Source organism: Rattus norvegicus, chromosome 2, assembly GCF_021556685.1.
Source record: "Rattus norvegicus strain SHRSP/BbbUtx chromosome 2, alternate assembly SHRSP_T2T, whole genome shotgun sequence".
In the NCBI taxonomy this organism is placed as follows: Eukaryota; Metazoa; Chordata; class Mammalia; order Rodentia; family Muridae; genus Rattus; species Rattus norvegicus.
The window spans coordinates 31967912-31985435 of NC_141535.1; the positions used below are offsets into that span (position 1 = coordinate 31967912).

A 17524-nucleotide genomic window follows, 5' to 3' on the forward strand; every position below is an offset into this window, starting at 1 on the left:
AGGCTAGCCTGGTCTACAGAGTGAGTTCCAAGACAACCAGGAAAAATAAACATCTTCATTAAAAGACAAAGTCATATGCCTTCTGTAATATAGATGACCACAATGCTAACAGTAGAAGCTGGCCTGCCTTCTTTCTTAGAAAAATTAGGTTTGGCACTCTGATGGGTTGAGAGGAAATAAATTTATCAGTGGCAAAAGAAGAAATAAAAGTTTTACAGAAACACAAAACTCCCGCTATATCCTTTGAAGGGTACCTAAAATAGATAAACGACAAGTCAAGAAAATGTGAATATCCTGTGGGTGTATAATTTAACAGGTCTGGCGGGGTAAGTTAGAGTTTCTAAAATTCAGAGTCTAAATACTACCCATTATTGAGTTATGTATTTTCCAAAATCATCTTTATGGGCTGGAGAGACAGCTCAGAAGAGCACTGACTGTTCTTCCAGGTCCTGAGTTCAAATCCCAGCAACCACATGGTGGCTCACAACCATCTGTAATGGGATCTGATGCTTTCTCCTGGTGTGTCTGAAGACAGCGACAGTGTAGTCGTATATATTAAATAAATAAATAATAAGTAAATAAATTTACTTATACAACTACAGAGCAGAATGTCTTTTGTAAGTTTGTATTATAGGAGGGTTCAGGGTCATACCAGGAGGATGGACTCGTGGGATTTGGGAGAGATTAGGGACCTACAGGAGTCTAACCTGGGTCCTCTGCATATGTTGTGGCTGAATAGCAGTGTTCTTGTGGGCAAGCTAACAGAGAGAATGGAGGCTGTCCCTGACTCCTGCCTACTCATGAGACTCATTTCTTCCTAGTGGGTTGCCCTGTTCAGTATGGTATGGGCCAAATCTTATTGTAGCTTGCCAAGAGGGCATGCTCATCTGGGCAGCCTGCTCATCTGAAGGCAGTGGAGGATCTGTAGTTGGGATGGAATATGAGAATGATTAAACAACAACAACCACCAACCAAAATATTTTACCCAGGTCTGGTGACACACACCTTTAATCCCAGCCCTCAGAGGCAGAGGATCTGAGTCTGAGATCTACAGCTTGGTCTACAGAATGGATTCCAAGACAGTCAGGGCTTCACTGAGAGATTCTGTCTCAACTTTACAACTCACCACAAAGGTGTGTGTGCAATGAGGGAATGTCTGCAGCGTTAGAGGCTTCACCCACGCTACTCTAAAATGAGCTACACCTCCAGCCAAGTGATTACTGATCACCAGTATGTGAGATTTTTCTACACTAAGAAAAATAGTATATTCCCAAGTATCACCAAAGCAGAATAATCACTGATTTTAAAGATATACTAAAATAATTTCTAGCTTAAAACCTAGATTTTAACATTTTTATTATGTCCTTCAGTCATAAAACCACAAAATTCATTAAAAACCATCTGAGAACAAGTCAAAAGAACCACAAGTGTGTGTATGAATTAGCAAATCTTTCCTCCTATGCATGCTAGGCTCTGGAGCTGAGATCTTACAGCATCTAAACATCTAGCAGGCATTTTCCGGCTGAAAGAAGCAAGAAAGGTTATAGGGCCCAGTGTCAAGAGTCCTGACAGCGCTTAATCCATAAAGCAGTGTTTTAGCTTCTAAGGCACCCACTGCCAAACAAGGGCTAAGACTCTTCTTGTTCAGAGGCCAGAAAACTGCTGATACTTGTGTGAGCGCCTGTGGTGAGTTCCAGGAAGAGACATTCAACGCCCAAACACAGCCCTCAAGAGCAGCCCTCACGGTCCTATGAGCCCAATAGGAGCAATGATCACTATTTGTCTCATTCGTATTTCCCACGATGCACACGGCCTGACAAAGAAGCAGTGTTCATGAATATATCATTTGTGAAATAAAGTCCAGAACAATATGTGGCATGCATTAGGAACAGACAAGTAGGAGTAATTAAATTTAAGCTGTAACACTTAAGGACTCCATCACTTGTAAATGACTTGCACACAATATAATCAGAAGTTAAAGCTCAGAGACAACAGTTACTGGATGGTTAGTGTTTTCATTTTGGCTACATGGCTTTTCATGCTTTCCTACAATGAACATACACACATATATCCAGGTAATGAGTAAGCCCTGCATTCAATCTGCATAGTCTTTAAAAAACCAATCTTCGTTATACTCAGGGACGAACACCAAGATAGACTCTGCAACCCATTTTTCATTTTGCAAACAACAAGGGAACTTACATCAGCATCCAGTTAGCAAGAGAACGGTCCTTATCCATTAAACACTACAGAGGTAGTAACTCTAGGCAGCACATCTGACACCCATTAATTAGATGGCAAAATAAACCCTGACAGTAATAATTCACAGTATAAAGATCTTAACAGTGTTAAAGATATTTTTAGTTACTTAAGCTCTACTTACCTTCAGATTTTAATTTTGTAAGAACAAAAATTAAGTAGTTGTTAAAATCTGGATATTGATTAAGTTGTTCCAGTTTCTAGAACAAACAGTAGTTAAGGAAACTTCTCTATACAGTCTAAAAAAGAAATTAAACATTTTAAAATCTAACAATTTTTAGCCTTCCATTTTCCTAAGAATAACATTCACTTATTAAATCAAACTTGATATGTTATTTACAACACACTAGTATTTGTTATAAAAAAAAAAACCTTTCAGTTCTTTCTGGCTAAAATACTGCATTAAATATATTCAATAAGACATAAATGAAGGCAATTGTCTGCACGCTCAATAAGGCACTTTTGAGCTCAAGAGCTTTGGAGGAAATGAGCAGGGTGCTTTTGGACTCCTTTGTTCTCTGGAAGTGAAAAGCAGAGAATGCCATTTATGCGCATCCCTACACCGATCCTCCTCAGACATGAAGTCCCATCATCAAATCAGCTCCCTTTCATCCCAAGACACAACACACAAGGACACTAACGGCCAGGGACACAATGCTCTAAATCTCTCAAGCCCTGACTCTCAATCTGTAATATGCTTGCTAGGGGTGTCTTTCCTGCACAGAGATTAAAATGTTTTTACTAAAGAAATCTAAATTAGTTATTAAATATACTAGGTACACTAAATAGGCTTTTTACATACTGGAAATGTCCTTAAAATGTCTGGAGTTGGTATGTAAAGTCTAGCGAAATATAACTACTTTTCCAAGTAGAGCTCAAACAAGGATTCTTAGTTTCAGCATGCCAACCTTAATGTTTATCATTACCTTCTGATAAGGCATGCTTCCATACAACTTAAGATACCCACACACATACATGTGCGTATCTGTGTAACTCAACAAATCTGCTCTAAGGACACAAAAGAACAGGCCATCGTGAGCACTCTAACCTCCCACGAGCTGTGATCACAGGGGTGGCGCGAGCATGCTTGGTTAATTTGTTCTTTCTCACAGAACATAATATGCTCCAATACCCAGAGCAAACTGTACATTGACTACTGGGCTGGCCCAAGCGTTTTACAATGGGTACTTAAGAAATAAAAAAAACTTAGTGCTACAGAAAATACGATGCAATCCTGGACTTGGCTAATTTTATTATTTTGTAAAATAATACTTACATATTTTCAACTTCTACCACCCATGGAACTATGACAACACAAATTAAGACTGATCTGCAGCGTCGTGTTCAGATAAAAGCTCCATTATGCCCAAAACTACTATTTTCCCTAGTATCAAAGGTATTCAAACAAAATGGCTCTTTAAACAATCCAAGTAGAACTAAGTCATTATCCCATCCACTTTTAAATGGGCAGTGTCATAGTCAGTCATCTACTGGAGGGCTGAGGCTACAGCAATGCAGTACTTCTTGAAACCCCCTAGGAGCACCACTTCTGTGGATTTTTAAAATGAAATAAGCTCAAACACCAGGATCTTATTTAATTTACGAGATTCCCTTTTAGATTATTTTGCTCCTTACTGGAAAGCATTACAAGGGAATCTGGTGTGAACACAACAAATCTAAGTTTTTAAAGAATTAACTTGCTTGGACTTAACAGGAGTAAGAGGCTGCCATCTGCATGTTTGTTCCCCCTTCTGGAGCCTGCAGCTCTCCATCCGTGCACCTACAAATGTACTACCTTCTCCAACTGTGGCAACAGGACCTCTACACCAGCACTCAACACACAGCAAGGCCTTGTGTAGCTCTAGTCCATCCAGCCTTGGGCCAAAGCCTTTAACATGTAAACCTCACTGGAGCGCCAAGGAGGCTGCAACAGGTGCTCGGGGCAAGCACCATAATCGCCGGCCATTCAGGCACGGCTGGAGAAAGCCCCGGGCCCTCCCGACAGTTCAAACCCCGCGCCAGCTCCACCCCCGGCCGCGCCATGCTGCCCGGCTAAGCCCTGTTCGCAGGCCCGCCGCCCCCGCCTCGCCGATCATTGTGTGGGACCGGTAGCTCCCGCTCGGCGGCGGGGACGTGGCGGCGCGGCACGTGTGGCCTCCCCGGCGGCGGCCCGGAAACGGCGGCCGAGCCCCACGCGGCGGCGGCGGCGGCGGGCCTGGCGGGCTGCGGCCGCGTGCACGGGCCGGCGGGGTGGGGGCCGCGGCCCAGAGGGGCGGCGGGCAGCGGGCAGCGGCGCAAGGCCCGGCATCGAATGGCAAGGATACTTGTTGCACGGTCCTCTGGATGGTGGTGTCTGGGGACTGGGACTCCTTGAGCAGCTGCAGAATCTGCTGAAGCCCTTGCTCGTCAGGTTTCCACTCATACTCCATCTTGGTTTGCTGCAAATAAAGCCAGACACAGGAAGAGACGAGCAGATGTTAGTCCCACGCATAGGCCCGCCGGGCGCCCGCGCACCCGCCCGCTGCCCACCACCCGCCGTCCAGCCCCAGCCGCGGCCCCAACCGAGGCTCGGACCCGAAGCCTGGCCGGACTGCTCTGTAGCTCCGCGCCAACGTCCGCTGTGTCTGTGCTGTGCGCCGCGGCCGCCTAGAGCGCCAGGAGCTGACCAGACTGAGTCACCACGAATTTGCAATCTGGCCCCAAGATCCGCTCACGGGAGCCCCCTGGGTCCTAGTGCCACGGAGCACTCTCAGACCAACACAACTCATGCAGCCGGGCTACTTAGACGAAGACTGCTCAAAAGGAAGCCCCTGAGAAGCCTCAGTAGAAATCGGATTCGGGTTATTATTTTAAATAAGCGTGGTGGAATGACGACAGCAACTTTCGGAATGGGGGAAACTCCCTCTGACAGCTCAATAGTAGAAATAAAAACACTACAATGCTATTAGTCGTTCAAATAAAATATTGAGGGCACGTTGCAATCATAACCACGACTCAAAAACATTAAATGCAACCTTTGTAGAACTTCACCCTTCGTAGAAAAATTCACCCTTTCATAAACTTCAACATATGAACTCAGTAAGTGAAATAAATTCCATCACGAAATAATTGCCTTACAAAAGGGCTGTGGAATGAAGGATAAACAAGAAAAATCATGTAAATTACAATTGGGTGGTGTTTAATTTTGTTACAGTATCCCCCCCGCCCCCACCCACTTGACTCTAAGACGAAGTAAGGTGTATTATTTGCCCTCGCTAAAGCACAGGCGGCGGGCTGTGCACAGTACTGCAAAGGGTAATAGAATCGGTGCAGAGTGGGAGAAAGTGTGAGTTGCAGCGACTACAGCAAAGTGAGGCTGCTATGTTAATGACAGTTTCGTTAAAACTAAATTCTTGAACTAATAAAACTCAAGTATTAACTGTGAATTATTTTTAATAACTAAACCTGAGAGGTTTGGTGAAGGAGAGGATTTTTAATCAACTCTAGCACACATGTTTAGCAGTTTCACCTGGTAAGAGTTTTTTCTAGCAGATTATTTCTCTCCCTTCATCTTCTTACAATCCTCCATTTGACCTTGCCCTCTCCTTCAGTTTTTAAACATGTTTTCTTCTCCTCTCCTTCAGTTTCAGACTTCGTATCCCTCACACGACTTTGCTTAACCTCTTCTATTGTCTCCCTAAAACGGGCAAATACAATCAACTGTTCTTACAAAAGGAACAACAACAAAGGGCCCAACAACTACAGCAACCCACAGCCTACACGTCTCGTCTGGACATTACTGCTATTATTATAACAAAAACTGCTATCGTACTGGTCTTACTCCAGCCTCCCTGGCATCTACTGCTACTTCGTTTTAAGTACAGTGCACTTTAGATATTACGCAATAGTGAAATTGTCAGTTCTTCCCTGTTTGTATACTTACATGGTTTAAGAAAATATTTTGGAACAGACAGTATTCCATTCTATTGTTGTGCTGCAACTTTAAAATTTTTAAATTGGCAGTCACAGAACTATACAAATCATAAGCACATAAGCGAATGGACTTCTACAAGTGAGCACAGCTATTTGACCCTCCACCTGGTACAAGATGAAGGTCTCTCATATTCATTACCACAATAAACCTTAGTAGAGTTTCTATCACTATAGGTTATTGCTTTCTTTTTTCAATTTTTAAATTTTTGTTTATTTTTTACACTCCAGATTTTATCCCCCCCCCAAAAGTTCCACAGCCCATAACTCCACCCCCTGCCCCGCCAGGTTATTGTTTTGTTCTAACTTCCAAAAGCTCTTTAAAATTACAAGAACTACATTATACTAAAACGACACAGTTATATGAGTAAAGTTGATTCAATTCTACCACCAAGATTATGTCTCTGAGATGATTAAATTTGGTATATTTTCACAGTTGTCTAATCGAAATGACAGTGTTCTGGCTAGAACATAGAATGTCCTCCACAGGTCCATGAGTTTGCACTCTTGAGTTTATGGTAATACTACTGAGAGGTGCTGGGACCTTAGGAGGTAGCACCTCCCAGGAGGATACAGATCACTGGGGGCGGGCCTTCAAGTTTTTTAGTCTTGTTTCTACTTCCTGTTCCTTTGAGATTCAAAGAAGAGGCAAGTTCCAGCCACACATTTCTAGGACTATGAAGCCGCAGGACACCATGCTTGCCTGACAAGATGGGCAGTTATTTTGCTATAATAGGTTGTATTTCCCCAGTAAACTGTAAACCAAGGTCAACTCTGCTCCCTTATGCTGCTTCTTTCAGAAAATATGTCACAGCAAAGAGAAAAAAATAACTAATGCATACACTAATGCCACATTAATATTAACTCTGCAACCTTTCACATCTAATATAACATGACCAACATTCCAGGCCAAAGCATTCATTCAACACCTGCTGAAATAGCCCACTTATGCCTTCAGAGCCCTTTGAGAAACTAAAGCCAGGGCTAACTAACAGTTGCTCGGTTAGAAGAGCACAGCCATCACACTCATTCTAAAGGTGGTTGCCAAAAGACATATCAGACCTCCCTCTCCAGACCTGCATTCAAATAAATAGTATGTATGTATGTATGTATGTATGTATGTATGTATGTATGTATTTTGAGGCAAGGCCTTACTGTGCAACAGATGATCCTCAAACTCAAAGACTGCCTGATTGGTAGGATCAACGATGTGCCCCACTACATCCTGACCTATGTTTTCCCAACAGTTCAGTATTAATAGTATCTTATTCGAGCTGGGAAGAGAGTTTGACACCAGCCTAGTATACACAGTGAATTCCTGGAGAGCCAGGGCTACATAGAAAAAAAACCTGTTTTGAAAAAACAAAACAAAACAAAAACAAACAAGCCAAAAAAATATCTAATTTGAGGCTGGCGGCAGAAATCTTTAGTCCCAGCACTCAGGGTTAGAAGCAGAGAAGCAGGTGGATCTTCTGAGCTCTAGGCCAGACATATTTACAGAGCTAGTTCCTAGATAGCCAGGGCTACACAGGAAAACCCTCTAAATCTAATTTGATCAAACTACGATAAGTGTTCCCCAATACCTAATTCAAGTTATCTGTAACAAAAGCCTCTCAAAAATATTTGACTGAGAATTGTTACTTTGAACTTCTGTATCGCACTTAAAAGCTGTGCAAAGCAAGGCGTGGTGGCAAACGCCTACAGTCTCAGCAGCACTCAGGAGGATCCGTCAAGAGGACCAACTTGAAAGCCAGTCTTGGCTACAGAGCTTGAGCCTGCCATCAATAAGCAAGCATACTACTCAGTTATAACCAGGTCCCACTTGGCCACTCTTAGTGCACAGTTTAGCAGCATCAAGAGCATTCTCATGACCATGACGTCACGACCGCCGCCAGCACTCAGCACAGTTTAATAACAATTCAAATCTCGGAGTGGACAGAACCATTCCAAAGTCATTAGATATAACAATAACAAAGCATGCCGGCTTTATACAAGGTAGAAACCACTGCTTTAAAGAACATTTATGTCAATTAAATTGAATATCAAAAGTAATAAAGATTTTCTTCTAATATTTAAAAAATTAGTAGCTGACATACCTTTTCATTGTTGAAGACACAGAGCTAAATACCTCCCCCCAAAAAAAGTAACACCCGATGGTAAATAAAAACTCAAAAGATAGTTCTTGGAGAGCTAACTAGAGGGGCTGGAGAGGTGGCTCAATGTTGAAGAACAGTTGCTATGGTTACACAGGACCAATTCCTAGTACCCACATAGCATCTCACAACCATCCATAAAGCCAAATCCTATACACCCTTTTCTAGCTTCTCTGGACTCCAGCCACATGATGGCAACATACATGCAGGCAAAACACCCATATAGGTAAAATTAAAATAAATAAATCTAGTACAGAGGTATGGCACTGGACTAAAGGGCAACTTTGTAAGATTTAGGTTGCTGTGATAGGTTGCCTTCAGAAGGCAAAAACAAAGTCAGCCCTAAATTCTTAAACTCAGATACAAATTTCCAAGATAGAAAACAGTAAACTACCAAGCTTCCTCCCCATAGGAGCTGTAAACTAGTTTAAAAAGCAGATGGGGGGGGGGGGGGGTTGGGGATTTAGCGCAAGGCCCCAGGTTCTCCCCAGCTCCGAAAAAAAGAAAAGAAAAAAAAAAAAAAAAAGAAAGAAAAAAGAAAAAAAGCAGATGGGAGGGCCAACAAGATTGATCCACAGTGTAAAGGGACTTGCTACAACTAGCATTTTATCCTACCATCTCCACAAACTTACTCTCTGACCTCCATAGGTGTACACACACACACACACACACACACACCCCTCTAGAGGCAAGCAGATCTTTGAGTTAGAAGGCCAGTCTGATCCATAGAGTGGGCTCCAGGCCAGCCAAGGCTACATCATGAGACTGTCTCAAAATTAATTATTCTGGGGCATTTAAGATGTAAAAACCTATGAGTGTAAATCAATCCCTCTGAGTCATGGCTTCCTAACTATTATATGGAAATATATCAATGCCAAGTTAGATTATAGATACCTAGCAAAGATTATGAATGATCTGGAAAAAATGGAGTTCTAAGAGTTAACCCAGGGGCTAGAGACATGGCCCAGTGGTTAAGGGCACCAGCTGCTCTTCCAAAGGACCCAGGTTCCATTCCCAGCACCCAAGGCCCACAACTGCCTGTTACTCCAGTTCCAGGGACATCTAGCAATGTCTCCTGGCCCACAGGCACCTGTTATTTGTGGTGCTGCACAGACAGATACACACGAAGGCAAAACCCCAACAAGTACACCTTTGATCCCAGCACTCAGAAGGCAGATCTCTGTGAGTTCATAAGCCAGTCTAGTCTACATTGGGAGTATAAGGATACCTGGAGCTACTTAGACCTTGCCCCAGATAAAAAAGTTAACAAATAATGCTGGAGAGACGGCTTTACGAGCACGGGCTGGTCTTCTAGAGGACCAAGACTGGACTCTCAGGCTCACATCCCCTGCCTGGTAAGCACTGACCAAGGCAAAGGTAAGTGAAGCACACAGCTCGTACCTAGTGAGAGCCAGGTGAAGCGCAGCTCGCACCTAGTGAGGGCCAGGTGAAGCACAGCTCGTACCTAGTGAGGGCCAGGTGAAGCACAGCTCGTACCTAGTGAGAGCCTGGTGCACTGTCTACTGCGGGATGGATGGTAAGGAGAAAAGCCTGGCTTCCCTCATCTGCTTCAAAGCTCTTCCCCAACGCCACTCAAATGTAAACAGCTATGAGCCAAAGCGAAGTTCCCACATGCATATTGCATCGCTGTGAAGAGACAGATGTTGCCAGCAGTGTCAGGACCTCCCCAAAGCTGTGCAGTATTCCAAAGGAGACAAGGTTAGCCATCCTTCGGTCACACTGCAGTTCACAACTAGAAAACTCTGTATGTGTGCATGCACCAAAACAACCTTGCCACAAGTTTCATGTATATATGTAAACAAAAAAGTTAGGCTCTTGGCTCTGAAAACTATAAGCACATTTTTTGCTTGACCAATATGAGACACTATAGTGAAGCTTAGGACAGGGCTTCCTAGTAGTCCTATAACAGCCTCTGTCCTACCCTGGAAATGAAAGAGTTCCTCTCAATCAGGCAATCACTCCTAGTCGGCAGCACTGTCTCAGTAGAGGAAGGTGCGGAAAGACAACAGCGCTAATCCAGTTAGGAGGCCAGGAAAGAACTTCCTTGAAGAACGGACTTCTCAGCTGAGATGGAACTGAGGAAGGCTAAGAGGGGGTTTGGGGGTGCCTTTCTGACCCAGTGGCTAGTAAGTAGACAGTAGTGAAGGCATAGTCACCCACCACCGAGGAGAACTGAGTGCAGGACACTCCATGCTCTGCTCCAGACTCCAGTGCTGTCAGGCCAAACCCCTCAGGCCACAGTGACAGCAGGAGCCACCAGAAACTTAACTGTCCCAACTTCATCTTAAGTAGAGTTCCAGTGTCTAGAGGAAGGTAGTCATGTTTCACAGAAGGCAAACTCAAAGTTCTTGTCCTTACATTTTAAAAGACTTAAACATGGTGGGCATGGTAGTGCTTGTGTTTACTCCCAGCACTAAAGAGGCAGAGGCAGAGCCTGGTCTACATAGTGAGTTCAAAGCCAGCCAAGGCTGAGTGGCAAGCCCCTATCTAGGGCAACAAGCCCAACGTATGATTATGCTGATAAGAGTGGCAGATAATATTTTTGAGACAAGCAATCTTCTAGAGGCACTTACATAATAACTAACTTAACTTCACAACTTTGATATGGTATTGATAGAAACCACATGCAAACTGACACCCAGGGAAGTCACTTCTTAGTTACTCAGCAAGTACAGAGTAAGACGAGGTCTCAACCCAAACTCACCTGGCTTCAGAGTACACTCCTGCCAGAGTGGTGGTGCTGTATCACAGTCCTGAGGGGCAGGGAGATGACAAATTCAAGACTTTGTCTCAAAACATCAAGCAAAGAACAACAAAACGAAGACCATCCACCAGTCCTCTCAGGTATCAAATAAGGGTCCAGGTCTCTTAGAAATATCAGTCTGCAATCTGGGAAACCAATCGAAAACACACATACAACAAATACTGGATAGCTCTGTCTGAGGTAAAAGAGTAAAGGCACTCTTCACTATTGTAAAAGCCTAACATCTGAAAAATCAGTATATAGCCTGACAACTAAAAATCCTAAATCTAAATCTAAGTCTGCTTGTGTGTGTGTGTGTGTGTGTGTGTGTGTGTGTGTGTGTGTGTGTGTGTGTATTACTTTCATTTAACAAGCAGAGCTTAAGAATTGTGGTGAAAAATCTGAAGAATAAAAATGAGCCACCCTTTCACAGTAAATATCTCTTTGCTATGACTTATTAGAAAAAAGAAGCTAAGATGAGCAAAAAAGTGGGGAACCAGATCTCCATGGGTTGTGGGACGAGTGTTCACGGGGAGGGAGGAGTGGGTAGGGAGGCTGCGTGGGACAGATCTGTAAGCTGAGCCTAACCTCGTTCAGGAACCAAGTTCAATTAGACGAGAAGGCAACAGGAGCAGCACTGTTGGTGGGCGTGGGGCAGGGAGGGGGTGAGGGTGTGTGTGTGAAGGAGACTGAATCCGGGACTCCGTACACCTAGATAAGTACTGTGCCTTGGAGCTACACTCCCAGCAAGACAGTATGGAACATGGCAGTAGACATGTGAGTTTGAAACACTCTGCACTGGTTGACTGCTTAGGGTAAGTGGTCCAGTGTGCTGCTGGGAAGAAAGATGCTAAGCTTTTAGTTTTCCAGTATTACGGACTCATTGCTGCCAATAAGGGCTGTAAGACAGACAGAATAGAGAGAAACCAGAAAACAGGAACCAAGAAAAACTTTTAAAAATGTATTCTTAGCATAGAGGGAAGGAAGACTTTTCACAAATATGCTAGTCAAATGCAAAAGTATACACAGTACCATGAGTAGATGTGGTCTCTTAGTGACCGACACTGGAGACCCCAAATTCAACCCAATCTATACCCAGGCACCCTTTACGCTTTAGTCACTAGCATCCCCGACAAAGCCATGAGTCAGCTCCTAATCCACTGCAAACGGGCGCAGGTCAGGAGTGGCCCTGCAGAGTCTATGTTCAGCTCACGCATGGCAGAGGCGCTATTCAACACCAACATACGAGCCCCAGATCTGTACAGATCCAAGTATTCACAGGCTTTACACTGCTGTTTAAATGCCAGACCTCATCCAATCCTATGCATATATACCATTATTATCTCTACTTTCCAAAAGGGGAGGGCGCCTAAGGAAAGTCACCAAGAGTGAAAACAGGAAGCCAGGATTCCAGCCTAGGGCTGCCTGACTAGAGCCAACACGTCCTCTCACCCTACCTAGCCTGTTCCCCATCGCTCCACATGTGATGAACCACTCACAGAATACAACAGTGGGCAAACAGCGAACACTCTTGGGTGTACTTCTTTTCCCATCATCTGTAGCACCGAGAACTCAGCACCCTCCTCAATCTACTGTCTCCAGCTCAACCACTTGGGGTATGACAAACTGAACCTTGTTTCAGAGTTCCTTGGAGGGGGTGCAGGGGCACTCATGTATGTGAGGGCCAGAGGGCAAACTCAGGTGTCATTCCTCAGGTGTTGTCCAGTTTGATACAAGGTCTCTGACTCACTAGAGCCTACTATTACACTAGGCTGGCTGGCCTCGCCCTGCCTTCCCAGTGCTGGGATTATGAGCATACACCACCATGCCTGACTTTTTTTGCATATTTTTGTTTTTTAACGTAGATGTTGAAGATCAGACTAACAGATCTATCTAATGGGCCCCATTTTTAGACTTTTCACCTTTAATCAAAACATAAGGCTGATAGGGCTGATATCGCTTTGTATTTAGCTTTTGGTAATATTTGTCATTTGCAGAACAGCAACTCCTTCTTGAGTTCTATAACAAATTTAACCATCGAAGTGGGTCTCCATCTCTGTGTATCTTTAAGCAACTTGAGCCAGTGGTTTCTAAAGTCTAACCACATATTATAGTCACTAGAGACTCGCAGCTAGATGAGAACCAGTCTCCTAACTAAATATATCTGCTCCTGGAAATGCTCACTGCTTCTTTCTCTAGCGAGCAATTTCTGAACTACAAAGTGACAAAATCCAAAAACTAGAAGGAACAGATTGAAGACTTAAGTGATTAATATGGAAGCTCTGCTGTCAGAGTCTGATGAAAATCATCACTTAAGAACATACTGTAGGGCTGGAGAGTTGATGGCTCAGCAGTTAAGAGCACTGACTGCTCTTCCAGAGGTCCTGAGTTCAAATCCCAGCAACCACATGGTGGCTCACAACCACCTGTAGTGTGATTCAGTGCCCTCTTCTGGTGTGTCAGGAGGGAGGGAGGGAGGGAGGGAGAGAGAAAGAGAGAAAGAGAGAGAGAACTCATACATAAAATAAAGAGTTAAAAAGAAAAAAAAAGAGCGTACTGTAGTATCTATCTGTATTACAGAGCTAAGGCTGGCTCCAGTTTACAGTGGACAGTCCTTACAGTCACAGGAGGCTCAGAAACACCTCTAGCCCCAGTTTCGGGGGGGATCGTGTGCCTGTTGGGCTCTCAGGCACCTGTACTTCTGTGCACAGACATACACACCAGTACACAGAGAGGGTGAGGAGGAGAGAATGTTAAGAGACAACAGAGCAAGGACAAGCCAGAGGCTTTCTCATCTAATGGTACCAAACACTTGGTAAGGATCTGCACATAAGCCCAACAACAGCGAAGAGAACCTAGGTGGTTTGGGGTTATTTCTCTGAACTGAATTAGTACCATTGCTTACTGTAGTAGTTTTTATTTCTGGGATGTGGATTTAAGGGAAAGCTCTTATAAAGTCTCCTCTAACTATTACAACATGATTATACTTTTTATCTCAGAATATTGATTTTGCCAAGGTTTTAATATAGTATTTAATAATTTTTAAATGCTTTTGTATTTTTCAAAATTCTAACTTGAATTGAAGAGCTAGCTTTAGTGATGCCAGCTCACTCACTAAAAGTCACTTAGCTACTAAGTGTTAAAGTCAGCTGCTGGAGAGAGAGTCAGTAGTTAAGAGGACTTGCTGCTCCTGCAGAGGACTGGGGTTTGGTGCCCAAGCTCCAAGGAGGCTTATAACTATTAACCCCAGGGTCTCCAGCACCGTCTTCTGGGCTTATGCAGTCAAAACATTCATGCACATAAGCAAAAGTAAGTAATAAAAAATAATTGAGCTGGAATGTCTTCCTATTATTTTGGATCCAATGTTTTTAGTACTCTAAACTGCTTTAGTTCATAGATAATTACGATCAATAAAACTGCAGCCCATTTGATTTCTGAATTCACTGGTTTAAATGCTGGCACGCATAGACGATGGAGGTGAACCTGTACTGGTGTCACAAGCACGCAGTGCTCAGGCAAGTCATGGTATTGAGTTATTTAAAACACGCCAGCATCACGAGAGTTACTGCTCTTACTAAATGTAAGGAACTGGGAGACTAGGAGAAGCATGACAAGGATGGCAACAGCTAAATATTCTTCCTGTGAAACACTGAAATCGTCAAGTCAATAAGAGAAATGGTCTGATACTTTTAGACTCTGGTGTCCATCTTTATTGTGAAGCCATGCTAGTATAGTCAATGTGAAACCAAACTGATTTCTAAGAAGACTTGCTAGCATATGGATGGGGATAAGACTACAGGCCACTCGGATGACAAGCATGCCATCTGACGGTTAGACTGCTCTGACGGTCTAACTCAAGTGCTATTTCTCACTTATACTTCAGCCTATACTCAAGTACAATATATTGATTTGGTTGGTATCTTACCATTTCAAGGAAAACAGAAAAAGGAGCACTCTTAAGGACTAAATGAGAAAATGCCCAGAGCAGTTTCAAGAGTAAGATAAAATGGTTTTTAAAAACAGGTAGGTAAGCAGTTAGAACTGCGATTAGCTGTGTGGTGCCCAAATCGCCCATTTGTTTGCTGAAAGCCCACTCCAACACTAAGAGGAGCACAGCTCAGTGACCACTCGGTCATAGCAGGATGGACAGAGCAGAAAAACACAGCAAGGGAAACTGTTTTAGAGAGGTTGTGTGTGCGTGCACTATGTTTTTATCTACATGTTATCTACATACACCACATGCGTGCCTAGTGCCCAAGGAGATCATAAGAGGGTATGAAGAGTGGGTGTCCTCAGTAAGAGCAGGGATGACTTCGATGGTTTTGGCTCCTGGGCTAGCCATTGTCTGACCTGACTGCTGGCCTGCCTCTCTAGTCCACCTTTTCAGGGAACTTTCTGAGCATTGGTTTCACTGTCTGTGAAATGGGCTGATGAAAAGGTCAGACAAGGACAAAGTGCCACACACAATACTGCTCATTCCCTCACATTGCACTTCCCAGGAAAACTGTTGCTAACCCTCCAGATTTCCCCACTGCTGCCTACACCATCAGACTATAGGAAGATGAAGAATATAGACATTAGTTGTGTATAAACAAAGAATATTCAAGGAAAGTGGGCTGTTCAACTTGTCATTCAAATGGGAGAGTGAGTATGGTTTGAATGTTACATTGAAACTCATTTTCCAGCGGATAGCAACACATGGGTCTCTGGAGAGTGAAAGGGTGTCCTTAGAAGAGGGCTGAGGTGGACTTCTGACCCTTCCTCTCTTATTCCAACATATGCTATAACGTCATGAGGATACAGCAGGAAGGCACCATTCACAGACCAAGAGGGACTCCACCCAGTCTAAAGTACTTTACTGCAGTGGCATGAACAGACTTAGGTAATGATACCGTAGGACCAGAAAACCTGGAAAACATTAGAGAAGAATGAGAAACAGAAGAGGGGCATCACGTGGTGACTATTAAGTCAGATACGAGGGAAATAAGCCTGCAAAAATTATGTATGCGAAACACTAGGAGGTTGGCTGCTAGTGATCTCCAAAGTCCTCAGAGTCAGATTAAATATATCACAAGAACACTTTATAGGTAATCAAACATGGAGAAAATGTGCAGGGATGAAAGTGCAACCACATAACTCAAGTTTTAACACAAAACGCAATGTGACGTAGTCCATGTGTGCTCGAGGATGCTTTTTCTTTTTAAAAAGTGTTTATATTCAACACCTTATTGACTTACCAAAGTAAAAGGAGCACACGTCCATCACATAACACAGTGGCTCATACACTCCATGCTAGAGATGTATCAACACTCTGTATCGCTCTAAATATTTGCTTTGAAAAAAATATAAAAGTTCTTGCTTTTGTTTCCTATTTTCTGTCCTGTCTTCTATTCTCTGAAGACGTTTTCTCCTAATTGCTGTTAGGCTAATTTGCAGCACACCTAAATGGTATGGGAAACAGCAGAAAAATCACATGGCATGAATAGTAACCCCAACATTGGCTAATGTCATTGAGAACAACTTGGAACCATGAACAGAGAGAGGCTGTTTTCCTTTTAATGTAATAAAAAACAATGAAGCTTAATGAGAAATTCATAAATGAAGGCCAGGCATCATGGCACAAGTCCCTGCACTTGGGAAGTAGAGGCAGGGGGATCGGAGCTTGAGGCCAGTGTGGGATACGTCAGTTTCTCTCTCACGCCGAGGGTGTTTAACGGCCAGGGGGCATCATTCACCCTCAGTCCACAGAACTGGAGTTCATTAACTAGAATAGAACTGTAGTTGGAGAAGAACAGTCATTTAACCACAAGAACACAAAGAATGCTAGACATTAGTTAGTCGATCTTTTTTATTTAAAAATAAGATTCAGAAATCAAAATTACAAATTAAGAGGAAGAATTTTATTTCTGATTTTGGAAGGGAGCGTTCAGTTTTATGAGACCCTCCTACCTCCATGTTTGAATGGTTCACTGACATCTGATAAGCACTTCAGTAAAGCCACCGACCCCTTCTCTAAGGAACTGGCAGCTCATAGCCCATGTCTCAGGGAGGAGAATAATGGCAAAGTTTACTTGGTGGCTTCATTTTCTAAGCACAACTGATAAAACCGGACAATGACCTTCGATGTGATGAATCCTAGCACGAAAACATGAACTCACTCTATTGAATTTCCTTTCCTGGGAAGACGATCAGAAGTACCAAGAGAGTTACCATTTGCCAGTTCCAAAAGCTTAAGCTAAAAGGTCACAACTGGTAGGCAGGTAAACACACCCAAGGCAAAATTACATAGATCAGAAATTCTAAGCAGAGGATTGTGAAGAGCTGAGCAGGATCTTTTGGGCTGCCTAGCTTCCTGATTGTAATTCCTTTGTAACTCTAA

The 17524-nt window shown here is 43.3% G+C and overlaps 1 protein-coding gene across 6 annotated transcripts in view; it reads right to left on the minus strand.

The window, feature by feature from the left end:
* The window catches only part of Tnpo1 (transportin 1), a 124526-nt gene that overhangs the window by 57198 nt on the left and 49804 nt on the right, over window positions 1-17524 (minus strand). For 3 of the 6 annotated variants that reach the window (XM_087621445.1, XM_087621440.1, XM_087621444.1), the window contains 3 exons: window positions 11107-11155; window positions 4584-4697; window positions 2384-2459 (listed from right to left, as the gene is read on the minus strand). In XM_087621445.1, the coding sequence (XP_087477571.1) occupies window positions 2384-2459; window positions 4584-4688 (181 nt within the window). In that variant the 5' untranslated portion in view covers window positions 4689-4697; window positions 11107-11155. 6 annotated transcript variants of the gene reach the window in all.